The 14097-nt window shown below is 41.3% G+C and overlaps 1 protein-coding gene and 1 long non-coding RNA gene across 5 annotated transcripts in view; one reads left to right on the top strand and one right to left on the bottom strand.

The window, feature by feature from the left end:
* Positions 1 to 14097, top strand: part of LOC141107532 (uncharacterized) — a 45814-nt gene that overhangs the window by 15776 nt on the left and 15941 nt on the right. The window contains exon 3 of the long non-coding RNA XR_012235923.1: positions 6340 to 6443. This is a non-coding gene — a long non-coding RNA (uncharacterized lncRNA). The remainder of the gene's footprint in view (positions 1 to 6339; positions 6444 to 14097) is intronic.
* Positions 3877 to 14097, bottom strand: part of LOC141107530 (uncharacterized) — an 87333-nt gene continuing 77112 nt past the window's right edge. For all 4 annotated transcript variants that reach the window (XM_073598329.1, XM_073598326.1, XM_073598325.1 and 1 more), the window contains 2 exons: positions 11913 to 11948; positions 3877 to 11144 (listed from right to left, as the gene is read on the bottom strand). In XM_073598329.1, the coding sequence (XP_073454430.1) occupies positions 11038 to 11144; positions 11913 to 11948 (143 nt within the window). In that variant the 3' untranslated portion in view covers positions 3877 to 11037. The remainder of the gene's footprint in view (positions 11145 to 11912; positions 11949 to 14097) is intronic.

Raw genomic sequence — 14097 nt, forward strand, 5'->3', positions numbered from 1 at the left:
TGCTGCCTATCAGTGCCAACCAATGCTGCCTATCAGTGCTGCATATCAGTGCCCATCGGTGCTGCCTATCAGTGCCCATAAGTGCTGCCCATCAGTGCTGCCAATCAGTGCACATCAGTGCTGCATATCAGTGCCCATCAGTGCTGCATATTAGTGCCCATCAGTGCTGCCTATCAGTGCCAATCAGTGCTGACAATTAGTGCCCATCAGTGCTGCCTATCAGTGCCACCTACCAGTGCCCATCAGTGCTGCCAGTCAGTGCCCATCAGTGCTGCCAGTCAGTGCCCATCAGTGCTGCCTATCAGTGCCCATAAGTGCTTCCAGTCAGTGCTGCCTATCAGTGTCCATCAGTGCTGCCAATCAGTGCTGCGAATCAGAGCCTATCAGTGCCCATAAGTGCTACCAATAAGAGCCCATCAGTGATGCATATCAGTGCCCATCAGTGCCACCTATCAGTGCCAATCAGTGCCCATTAGTGCCAATAAGTGCTGCCTATCAGTGCACATCGGTGCTACCAATTAGTGCCCATCAACACTGCCAATCAGTGCTGCCTTAGCAGGGATGGTGGAAACCCCTCTACAGATAATTGCAATACAAATTACCTTCAAGTGCAACAACTTTTTAGTTGGGAGGTTCACACCATTATAGCACTTTGGATTTTTGATTTTTTTAGAGTGTTACACTTAATTGTATATGTTTTAGTTACAGTTATAATGTGAATTTTTTGCACTTGAAGTTAATTTCCCACCACCCCTGCTAAGTCCATGTCTTTATGGACCTTGCTTTGTGCACTGGTGTGCAGTCATGTTGAAAGGGGCCATCCCCAAACTGTTCCCTCAAAGTTGAGAGCATGAAATTGTCCAAAATGTCTTGGTATGCTGACGCCTTAAGAGTTCCCTTTTCTGGAACTAAGGGGCCAAGCCCAACCCCTGAAAAACAACCCCACACCATAATCCCCCCTCCCCCAAATGATTTGGACCAGTACACAAAGCAAGGTACATAAAGACATGGATGAGCGCATTTGGGGTGGAGGAACTTGACTGACCTGCAAAGAGTCCTGACCTCAACCCGATAGAACACCTTTGGGATGAATTCGAGTGGAGACTGCGAGCCAGGCCTTCTTGTCCAACATCAGTACCTGACCTCACAAATGCGCTTCTGGAAGAATGGTCAAACATTCCCATAGACACACTCCTAAACCTTGTGGACAGCCTTCCCAGAAGAGTTGATACTTTTATAGCTGCAAAGGGTAGGACAACTCAATATTGAACCCTACGGAATAAGACGGCATTAAAGTTCATGTGCGTGTAAAGGCAGGTGTCCCAATACTTTTGACAGTATATATGTATGTATGTGTGCTTGAGCTTTCGGGTGCACACCCTAATGCAATAGGCTGCGCACGCCTATGATTATAACAACCATTTGCAAAGATCATTATGTGTGATATGCAGTTTCCTAATCCCCTTAGGTCCCTTTCACACGGGGCAAATCCATCCAAACGGAATCCACCTGCTCAGCGAGGGGTCTCTTTGCTGATCCCCGCTGAGCAGGCAGATGACAGGTCCATGTCCGCTCCGCAAAGCGGACAAGGACGGAACCCACTCTCCTCTATGGAGTGGTCAGATGGAAACTGACTGCATGTCAGTTTCCATCCGATTGTCATTCGATCCGCTGGACAGATGGCAAACGTATCACCATACGCCTGTTTTCAGCGGATTTTGTCGGATTGAATGCCAGGCAGGTGTCAGCGGACACACATGTCTGCTGACATCCGCCTCCCCATAGAGGATAATGGGTGGTCCAATTGGGCCCACCCGAAAAACGGACAGGCGGACCTGATCGGTCCAATGGTGTAAAAGGGGCCTTAACCATTGGGTGCAGAGAGGAGAACATGAATACACAGTGTCAGCGCTAAAGTGTCAAAGACCAGTAGCTTATCAGTCATATAATATCAGTCATATAATATCAGTCATATAATGGGCAGACCTGCGCAACACATTTCAAGGGATATACCCTTTTTCTCAGGTCTCCAGGTCTGCCTATTGTTACTAATTGAGTTCTGCGATTACACGAACTTGTGATTCAGTTGGTTTGTGAATAGAACCACATGTGTATTCTTTTAAACAACGGAGAGACAAACAGGATGTTTATGCAAATGATAAAACAAATATTTTATACAATGGTGTCCTCATGACTGATGATTGCCCCTCTACTGCTGTTCTGCTGGCATTTCACTATCTCCTTTGATTTTAGTTCCAATAATAGTGGTGGCCAAAACAGATCAAAAGAGCAAAATAACGTAATTGTAAGGGTTGTGATTAAAAAAAAAAAAAAACATGTTATACTGACCTGCTTTGTGCAATGGTTTGGTTCAGAGCAACCCTGATCCTCTACTTTTTGGGCTCCATGTCAGATTTACAGGCCCCTCCCTCCCTGCCAAGTGCCCCCAATAGACATTGTCCATTCACACACAGAGCATGGCTCAGCCCCTCCCCCTGTTCTCACCTCACTGGCTGTAAATGATAACAGCAGGAGCCAATGGCTCCTGCTGCTGTGTAAATTAATACAGAAAGAGACACTCGCAAGATTGAGATGGGGCTCAGATAAGTATTGGGGGGCTAGGGGGGAGGGAACTGCACTCAGAAGGTTTTTTATCTTTATGCATAGAATGCATTAAGGTAAAAAAAAAAAAATCTGCTTTTAGAACCTCTTTAATACGGACACTAACAGCAACATAGTATTTTAAACTATTGTTCTTAATATTTATCTGGGTTGTTTATACTTTTTACCACTGCAGTGGATGTAATGGCTTTATATATCTAAAGAAAGTTTTTTTACATTTCCCAATTTAACCTTTTTTGCTATATGTTTTCTTATAATGGCTATTTCCCTAGGCTTCCTGTCGTAAAATCCAGAGTTAATTTCATCGACTAAAATATTTTGTTGACTAAATTAACACTATTTTGTTCAACTAAAATATGACTAAAACTAAAACAGTTCAGCTAAATAAAATACAACTAAAACGGTATTTTAGTCACAAGACTATAACTAAAACTATATTGAAATTGTATGTCAAAATGAACACTGCACTACCACATAATAATATGTAGAGGGCATCTACTAAGCTGCTGAAAGAAAAAAAAATAAGAAAAAGGCTTTCTTTATTTTTTTTCTTAATATTTATTGTTGGTAATATATTCAGGTAACATGTGTATGAGTTTAGTTTTTTTTTGTTTGTTTTGTTTTTTATACTTTAAAGTTGCACTGTTTGCCAAAAAGCAATATTTTTGTTTGCTTATGAAACGTGGTTTTATTTATAAAGATGTTATATATCACAACGGCTAAATCTGTGTCTGTAGTGCACGTTCAAACCTTAATGCCATAAATAATAAACATGTTATTCGATTTTTACTCCAGGAGTATATAATGAGTTTGGCAATTCTAGAGAAATACCTAAATAATAAATTACAATTTAACTAAACCCATTAGATTTTAGTTGACTAAAATACGACTAAAACTAAAACAATTCAGATAACTAAAATATGACTAAAACTAAAATGGCATTTTAGTCAAAAGAATATGACTAAAACTAAATCGAAATGTGACCACTTCGAAATTAACACTGCTGAAATTTCAACAGAAAGTAGGACGATCACTTGTTGATCCAATCTGAGTGACCTTCCCGCTTGTCACAGGAGCAAGCAATCCCACTAGTAACTATTCCTGTTAAAATGTTACCATTGACAATTCTTCATTACTTTATCACGATCCAACAAACATAAAAAATTGCCTTTAGTTATATCACATTTGACTGAAGGAAGTACAAGATTATACTGTGAATGTGTTTTGACTGTAAAATAAACAAGGACCACACCGTTCTGAGAAAAATGTAATATACAGTTTATTGGTGGCAGAATCGCAATCTGTAATGTTCACGTTGCGATAAGCATGCAATAGTAATACAGATGTTACAAAAATGCAATACATTTAGACAAGTCTGAGGCCTCTTTCACACGGATGATCCGTATGTCCGTTTTTCATCCATCCGTTTTCGGATGAAAAACGGACATACAGTCATCCCTATGGAGCGTCGGATGTCAGCGGTGACATGTCCGCTGACATCCGACCCCGCTCCGATCCGAAAAGTGTAACGGAGGAAAAACCTACTTTTCCCTCCGTTTTCGGATCGGATCGGATGACGACGGACACTACGGACCGTCATCATCCGATCCCCCATAGGGGAGAGCGGCGCTCTGACAGGTCCGTCGCTGCACAGCGTGCAGCGATGCACCTGTCATCTTCCTGCTCAGCGGGGATCGGCGGAGCGATCCCCGCTGAGCCAGCGTGTGTTCACGGGGCGGATCATGACTGATCTGCCCCGTGTGAAAGAGGCCTGTCTCTTTTCACAGAGGTTGTTCAGTATGTTTAACAATCTACTTATAATGTTAAATACACATTGGGTGAGACATCATCTTTGATTGTTTACTAGGCCCATCCTAGAGGCTGCATTGTTTATCCCATAGAGAATAGGCAAAATTACACTTATGTGTCCTCTATATGTTTTACTATATATGTGAACTGTTAGAATTCTACATTGCATATGTGAACGAGAGTGGATGTGTTCTGTAAGGTACTTTTTTTTTTTACTTTTGAAGCGCTTTAAGGAAAGTCACATTTCTTTATTTAAAACCCAGGCTCACTTTGTCCATTCTTTTGGTATGCTGAAAAAGACTAGCAATGTGGTTGGTCAGGACATCCCCTCTGTCCATGGTCACACAAATCTTAGCTAGCAAGGAGATGTATCCTTTGGATGTTGGTATATACCTGTAACAAAAATGTTTTGCTAATGAAAGGTGGGTAGCTGGTCAGGTTCTAGTGAAGGACTTGCAAACTTTTTGTCACATAAAGCTGCAAAAACTTTCCTTAACATTTGCTGCCTGTGTAAAAATAGTCTTATGCTTGTAGCCTACTTTGCTTCAAATATCCACATTGCAAATTGTACAAATCGATAGGGCAAGTGCGAAGGTTTGGTGTCACCACTGCCGGTACAATTCCACAGCCACAGGGAACATATGAAAAACATCTCCACCCAACATTTGTACAGATCAGAAAAAAAAGAAAGAATACAAGGCACCTCTAGACAGGTTTGACATGGTGTGATCTTCAAGAGGAATATAATCACATGCTTCCTACTCTTCATGAAGATCTACTTCATCATCATCATCAAATTCCTCAATGTTAACTTCACAAAACTATACGTTTTTTTTCTTTCAAACCTGACAGGTCGCTGTACCAACACAAGCAATGTCAGTGCTGTTAGTGCAGCGATCTCCCCCTCTGTGCAAATGTGTTCTGGCAGGGGGATTGTCCCTCTGCCAGAACACGCTGATCAGATTTTCCAGCATGTTCGTTCGACAGAAGCTTGTTGTGAAATCGGCTTCTGTCGGACAGGCAGCTGTACACACAGGCCGAAAGTCGTCTGGTTTCTACTGTCATGGCTGATTTCCGCCAATATTCGGCCTGTGTGCCTAACACAGGAAGCTGTGATGATGGTGTTGATGCTGTCAATTTGAAAATAATACCTCTTCAATATGCACTGCCATCTTCCCTTCAGATGGCCAAATGCCCACCCAACACTCCTTCTCCTGTCCTACTGAGTCGTTTGTTGAAGGTGATCTGAGCAGGGGTTGTTTCTCTGTTTTCAGTGTATGGTTTTATCAACCATGGCAGTAGTGAATACACCACATTCTTCAAATTCACCAACAGCACATCGACTTCAGCAAACCTCTCTGTCATATTGCAGAAGAGAGCACCTCTTTGACCTCTCCTGAATAAAGATGAATTGCCAAAAACTCTTGCTTTATGAACTTTGCCGGGCCAACCCACACTGATATCCCAAAAGCAAAGATGGTAGTCTACCACCGCTAGCAGGATGACAGGGCTAATTAGTGGAGCTAAAATCCCCAAATCAGTCCCATCTATAGCCCCTGCACATTGTGGGAAACCCCACAGGTCTCATAAGCCTTAAATGATGACCTGGAATTCATTTTCAGAGGGTGCTCTGATGTAGAAGGAAAATTTTTTTCACAATTACAGAGGTAGTGTCATTGGCTATTGTGACTACAGTAGAATGGCCAGCCCCAAATAAATAGGAGATGATTCTGAGCACCACATTCGTGGCCAGTGGACAGATACATATTGCCACATGTTGCTCCCCCAGGTACTGCTTTCCTTGTTCTAGTTGTCTCTCTAAAGATGTGGTCACAAGATATTGCACAAGTGAAAAAAAATGCTTATTCTCATTCTAAATTTTTCTTTTCCAATCATCATCTCTCCCAGATGGTAACAACTTGATCACACTATACATGACATCCTGGAGCCACAGAAGGCCTTTTGGTGTATACAACTATGGAAAAATGCTTGAAGCTGAGGACAAGCGCCAGGTAACAATGCAGCCATCTTCTTGCTACCTGCTTAGTTTGGTGGCCATGGGGGAAGGGGACATCCTGACCAACCACATAGCTAGATACATCTACTTTGTCCCCTGGGGGACAATACACTGTAATAAAATAATGAAATGAGACTTCGTTTAACAACAAACTGCCCATTACCATATACTATGCCCATACTGTATAAGGGCCAACATGTTTTTTGGTATTGAATATTGTCAGCAACATCCAGTTATATGTATTTTTTGTTAGACCAAAAATGGCAAACAGATAGTACAACAAGTTTGGTACATTTGGGGTGCCATCTCAGCAGTTGTACTTGTCATTACACATATTCCAGTTTTATTTTAATAAACATACTTATGATGTGAAATACTTGCTATGTGAGACATCATACTTGTTTTATGAATAGTGGTTACACTCAAAAGTTCTACAAAATTACTCTATGGGGTTGATTTACTAAAACTGGACACTACAAAGTCTGGTGAAGCTGTGCATGGTAGCCAATTCGTTTCTAACTTGACAAAAAACCTGGAAGCTGATTGGTTTCTCTGCAGAGCTGCACCAGATTTTGCACTCTCCAGTTTTAGTAAATCAACTCCACTGTATGGGAACAGGTAGTGAGCTGTGGCACGGCATCAATTCAAGGCTGTTGAACTGCACAGAAAATAGGCACAGATCTCTGCCTCAACAGTATGTTACGGCAGAGACATTTCATTCACACACCAGAATCGGTCACATATTGATGATGTAAGTGTGCCCGGAATCACTTGCTTAGGGAGGGAGAACAAGTGGACCCAAGCACGGTTCATTTAAACCAATCCCAATCTGAGCACACCCTAAAACTCACTTCCTGTTGTAAATTTGGACAGGAAGTGAAAGGGAACCTTCTCAATAGGACAAGGACACATAAAAAAAAACTTTTTAGCCAAGCCTTAGCAGATATTAAAGAATATGTAAACCCAAAATTTCATATCCCTGATATGTGCCTGTTGTACCATGTACTTGTATAAAAATGTATCCTGTTCTGTTTGTATTGCTTCCTTTGGGTGAAATACCTGGGTTCCTGCCAGTCCCTCTGCGTTCCTATTAAAAACTGACCATGCTAGGCATGAGAGCACAGTGTTGTCAGCTTTCTAGTTGTGCTGAGAACTCAGCCTGCTATGCTCTAATGATCAGACTTGTGCAGACACTCCCCAACACAGAAGTCACTGGGAAGATCAGTGGCCTGCTGTTTCTCCTCACCCAGCCCTCTGAGTCCCTTATGCAGCTGAGAACAACGGGTATGTAATCACTTATAAAAAAAGGTATTGATAGTGTTTTTATATATTTATACACAAATGTTTTGCCTTTCATTTCTATTTTAAACTAAATGGGTTGTATTACAAGATGAGGGTTCACATATACTTTAATTTTCCACCTAAAGCTGAGCTACCTCTTGAACGATCAGTATTAAATATATATAGTTCCAAGTTAAGCTTCTGTTCCAGCTAAGTCTACCGCTCTATGGGCAGTTTATCCGTTCTTTCTTGCTAATCACAGACAGAAAGGACAAACTAGCTTTTGCCTAGTTTTTTTTAACACATCAGCATAAATGAAAGCTCATTATAATTGACAGTTGCTCCTGCTGACATTCTTGAGCTTTCAAACATCATCACTTTTTTTAAACATTATTTTTATTTTTTTATTTTTTAACAGTGATTATTTTATTTTTAAACAATATGTCAGCACTAGTAGTTAAACATATATAAGCTACTTACAATGGGGACCGATAATCCCTGTTAAAATGATAAAATCAAAACTGCAGCTCCAAATTATGATATAAGCATTTTACAATGTAAAAACACCAGGTGTTGAAATTACTAAAAATATGTAAAGCTTATAATCACAAATAATACATAACCCTATGTGAACTAGTTCTTTGTTTAAGTTGAAATAATTTTTTTAATTTTTAAAAATGTATCATGTACAACAAATTAAAAATGTCCATCAAGCAAGAGTTCTTCTTATTGTGAGTCCTGTTACCTGTAATAGGGAGAATACACACTCACCAGATCATGAACCTCAATAGACTGAGGTATAATCGCTTTGGTAAAAACAATTATCGTAATCTCCAATGCAGGTGGTTGTGCTCTCCTACTAGCTGCTATTTCCCCAATCATGGGATAAAATTGCCTGACCATCAATACACCATAATATTGAGATTAAGCTCTTCATCAAATGAAGAAGAAGAAGGGAAGCGGCCTCATAGTGCCGTTTTTATTAAAACATTTAAAACCAAGCACTCAAAACATTTTAAAGCCGGCATAAAAACACTCTCACACAACAACGCTGCTCAGATCAGAGGCAGCAGTGTATAAGGTCAGTCAATGCAAAAAGCTCCTCCCAATACATTTCGTCCTATGGGACATCATCAGGAGCTGCTTGCACTGACATAACCCAACAAGGGCACACCCCCATACAGAGAGATAACCAATATTAAGAAAATCCATACACAATTCTGGCATAAAAAATATAGCCACTAACATTCAGAAAACAATAACACTATCTCTCATATGACCTGCATATCAATTCATCGGTAATTAATAACCATATGAACCAAATACAATATACATACAGTATAAACCATATAATATATCAGAATATTCTTAATTGAACCAATGCTGACGTTATCCAATGCACTGACAGTCCGAACTAAAGCAGTGTCTGGATACAGATTGCTTGAAATTAAAAATTATAGCTAATATTTAACTATTGTTACCCAAAGTTACACAAGAAATATATAAATATATACAAGGTATCATTACATAAAAATACTATAACATAACGTGACACTCACTTTGGAATATACTGTAAATGTGAGTTCTACACAATATAACATTGTGTGATGCTCAGAAATACATAATTGCCAGCGTCAGATACTGTGTGTATATATGTATGTATATTATATATATATACATCCATATCCTTCACAAAATAAATATGTCAGCACTACAAGCAACCAATACAACATATAAACCTTATGTTAAAAGTATCATAAACTAAACAAACATTCCAGATATTACATAAAGTAAATAGATAATATGTATATAGTTATATTCAACATACTTTTCATCTTTATAATGAGAACATATTTTAGTCTCCAATATTATGTATACAACACTTATTCTAAGCAAGCGAAAAAAATATATCCAATATTTGTATGTAAATAAAAATGTATATATAAAAAAACTATCCCCTAAATAAAGTGGACGATAACTTATTATTGGTCTCCAATAGATGTTGCTTATAATAACATAATTTCTATTGAAGAAACCATAGGAGGGTATCACCTCCGAGACCACTGTTAAAACCATAGATGGGTATCCGCAATACCTGTTATATATAAAACAGTTGATATCCCAAGCTACATTTAAACCGTGGGGGGAAAATTATTTTAGATCATAACCCCACTGCATTTCTTTTTTTGAAAGTTCTCTTGTTTAATTGCATCCTCTTCAGTGGGGATATCAATTCTATATCCCTACAATACCTCTAGGGTCAAGAATATGATGAGTCTGAAAGTGAGCTGACATACTGTGTCCTTTACATTCTTTTCTGAATATATATATATTCCTGTAATCTATCCCTCAATGCATGTGTAGTTCTTCCTACATATTGTAGCCCGCATGGGCACTCTAATAGGTAGACTACATATTGAGACATATTGAGACCACATATCGAGTAGTGATAGGACTCACAATGCTCTTGCACGTTGAACTTTTTCATGAAATGGATTTGTTGTACCTAATAGATTATTTTTGAATTGTTATTTAACCTGGATGTCACGCTTACCACACAGGTGGTCAGGCACTATAGCTAGCTTCTGTGTTCTTCACCTATAGCAGCCCCCTTTCCCATAAGGCAAGCAGACCTACCCGTACTCGGTTGCCCCAGGACTCATACACAATGCTATAGTGCCTGGCCACCACGCCAGGGCAGGCACAAATGGAGCACAGCAAACAGGTACTTGTGGTTGGCAGACAGGCAGAGTGGTTCAAAGACAGTCCAGGTACAAGGTAGGCAAGGTTCAGAATAGTCAGGATCAAGTCTGTAGTCAAAAGGCAAGCAGCGTTCCGAGCATATTTGATATCCGATCCAAAGTTGTCAACAAGGGAATCCAAACTAGCAGACAGGGCAGACAAAAAGGGGGTTTGTAGCACTGTTAAACACAATATCACAAGCATGTGACTGCAGGATTGGCTGGCTTAAATCTGGTTTGGTCTCCAACCAGAGACTGGCTACATCAATCACCTTGCAGGTGGACAGACAGACAAGAAGAATGCCACAGCCAAAACCAGGATGCAGGAATGAGACCAGCAGCTGCTGATAGAGCAGGAATGCTACATGCTCCTGACACTTGAACTCAGAACTAGCGCACATAGAATTATAAGTTACAGTATTTGCGATTATAAGTTGGTAATTTCAGCACATGGTGTTATTACATTGTATCGCACTTAGGATTTGGCGCTGCAATTTTGGATTTATAATTATTTTATTTTTATTTAATCAAAATGAAAACGTAGTAAACCACATAACTGAAGTCCATTCAGACAGAATCGGCCACATGATTTTCCTTTTTTAAGGCTTCCATCACATTTGGATCACCTTCAGCTTCAGCTTCATTCTGGTCAGCTCGTCTGTAAATTACTTTGCCTTTAAAAAAATAGTATAGTTAAAAAAAAGAAATCTTGATCTGCCCAAAATCTTCTTTGACCAATCTTTACAACTCTGACTACCCAATTTCACCTATGAGAAATTATTAAGGTCTTATATTAAACCCACAGATCAGCTCCCCCTGTGTATAATCACAGCAGGAGCGTGCTGCCGGTGGTGCACATGCGTGCCCCAGACCCAAAAGTGCAGGATCACATACTAGGTACGTGATCCTGCGCAGCAGAGCCGCCCTGCTGCCATATATGTAAGCTATATGGTTGGCAAGCGGTTAAAGGGGGCTTCCAGATTCTGATAAGCTCCTGTTTGCAGACCCCCACAACCATTGGGTCAGGATTATCGGAAAGAGGCCCTTGTCCTCTTCAACATTGGGACAATGTGTTTTTCTAAGGGGGTCCCCCTTAGGTAAGTTGTCCCCCTATGTCCCCCTAGGTTTGATCACTGGTAGCCCAGGAGTTACATTTATTTTATTATTGTCCTCCTATGTTAACAGCATGTGGCTTGGTATGGCTCAGAACCACTCTTCAGGGAAAAGAAAGGTGAGACAGAGAGTGGATCTGAACTCAAGTAGAGGGTCTAATGGGGAGGTCTCTAAACATACAGACAACATTAAAAAAGTCGTAAAGTATATTCTTGTATCTCATTTTCCCCCAAGATTGGTTATAAAAAAATTCCATAATGCTGAGGATGCTGCTAAACACATTGTACAAAATAACAGTATAAAACCACTATGAAATAAAAGCTACTTACAGCAAGTTTCATGAAGCTTTTTACAAGTTTTCTTCCCTGGAATAAACAGAAGAAACTCGATTACATACATAAAGTTGAAAGAATATTTGTGCAAGAAACATTTTTCAAGAAACCATTTTAAATAAACAGTGGGTATTGTCAAGGTCAGGGGCCAGGATCAGAAGCCAGTAGCTATAGAAGTGGAAAAGCTCACACAGAAACCAGCAGGATAAGTACAAGAACAGGCGGATGATACCGTTTACCCGAAGCACGAGGTCTAAGCACTATCCAGTCTTTACCAGAACTCCAGATGGTGTAAATCAGTTTTGCTGTGTGCTAGTACCAAATCACAGTCCTCAGGATCGCCCCACCAGGAGGTGAGCAAGCTGGGATGCGGTAGCAGATATAGCAAGTAGGGGTCATGCAGAAGCATAGTTTGTAAACAAGCCGAAGGTCAGTAACAAGTGGTTGCAGGTTGGGATCAAGCAGGAGCATAGTCGAGGAACAATGTAAAGATCAGTAATGACTGGTAGTGAATATACAGACAGTAGCAGGAGCATAAGGAGCAAGGTATTGGCTGGAATGAGCACAATATTCTGGCAAACAGGAAGTTTAAAGGCATGGCTTAAATAGGAAGTTCATGGGAGGAGCAAGAAATTGAAGGTTCACCAGAAACAAGACAGATTTTAAGGTTGTCCAAGGGCTAAGGCAAGGCACTGTTCAGCATCTCAGGTGGCTCAGCAAGAAAAGCTACAGCCAGATGCTGCAGAGATCCTGGGTTCAGATCTGGGTCCTCACAGGTGTGCTGCCACAGCAACCTATTCTTTTATTTTATTGCATTTCTTATGTTCTATTCTACCCCCTGCTGTTTTGCTACTTGTTAACAGTCTATAGGTATCAGTCTGACCATACCCCAGTTAAAGGGGTTGTAATGGCAGAAGGTTTTTATCTTAATGCATTCTATGCATTAACATAAAAAGCCTTCTGTGTGCAGAAGCCCCCCTCAGCCCCACCCAACACTTGAGGTCTCTTTCTGTTCAGCGATGTTCATAAGTGTCTCAGCCATCCAAGATTCTCCCTCCTGATTAGCTGAGACAGCAGCGGCGCCATTGGCTGCTGCTGCTGTTAATCAAAGCCAGCTAGCCAATCAGGACAGAGAGGGGTCGGGGCTCTGTGTCTGAATGGACACAGGGAGGTGTGACTCAGCTCCGGTGACTCCATAGCAAGCTGCTTCCTGGGGGGGCACTGAACAGGAGGGAGGGGTCAGGATCACAGAAGAGGGACCCAAGAAGAGGAGGATCCGGGCTGCTCTGTGCAAAACCACTACAACAGAGGAGGTAAGTATAACATGTTTGTTATTTTTATAGGAAAAAAATGAGACTTTACAATCACTTTAAAGAGTAAAGCCTAAAGGTTTTTTACCATAATGCATTCTATGCATTAAGATACAAAAACCTTCTGTGTGTAACAGCATCCCCCCCCATACTTACCTGAACCGATTCAAGATCCAACAGTGTGCATGGCAGCTGGGGCTATCCCAGCTCTATCTCTCCTCTCTGGGCAGATTGATAGCAGCAGGAGCCACTGGGGGAGCCGGGAGCACCAGCGGCAGAAAATTTTTGGGGGCGCAAACAAACTAAAAAAAAAACAACAATTGCAGACACTGTGCCCATCAAATGCAGCCACTGTGCCCATCAAACGCAGCCACTGTGCATATCAAATGAAGCCACTGTGCCCATCAAACGCAGCCACTGTGCCCATCAAACGCAGCCACTGTGCCCATCAAACGCAGCCACTGTGCCCATCAAACGCAGCCACTGTACCCATAAATTGACGCCACTGTGCCATCAAATGCAGCTACTGTAACCATCAATTGCTGCCAGTGTGCCCCAACAATTGCCGCCAGTGTGCCCCATCAGTTGCCGTCAGTGTGCCCCGTCAGTGTGCCCCATCAGTTGCCGTTAGTGTGCCCCATCAATTGCCGCCAGTGTGCCCCATCAATTGCCGCCAGTTTGCCCCATCAATTGCCACCAGTTTGCCCCATAAATTGCCACCAGTTTGCCCCATCAATTGCCGCCAGTTTTCCCCATCAATTGCCGCCAGTGTGCCCCATCAATTGCCGCCAGTGTGCCCCATCAGTTGCCGCCAGTTTGCCCCATCAATTGCTGCTAGTGTGCCCCATCAATTGCCGCCAGTGTGCCCCATC

This window comes from Aquarana catesbeiana, linkage group LG09, assembly GCF_042186555.1.
Source record: "Aquarana catesbeiana isolate 2022-GZ linkage group LG09, ASM4218655v1, whole genome shotgun sequence".
NCBI lineage: Eukaryota > Metazoa > Chordata > Amphibia > Anura > Ranidae > Aquarana > Aquarana catesbeiana.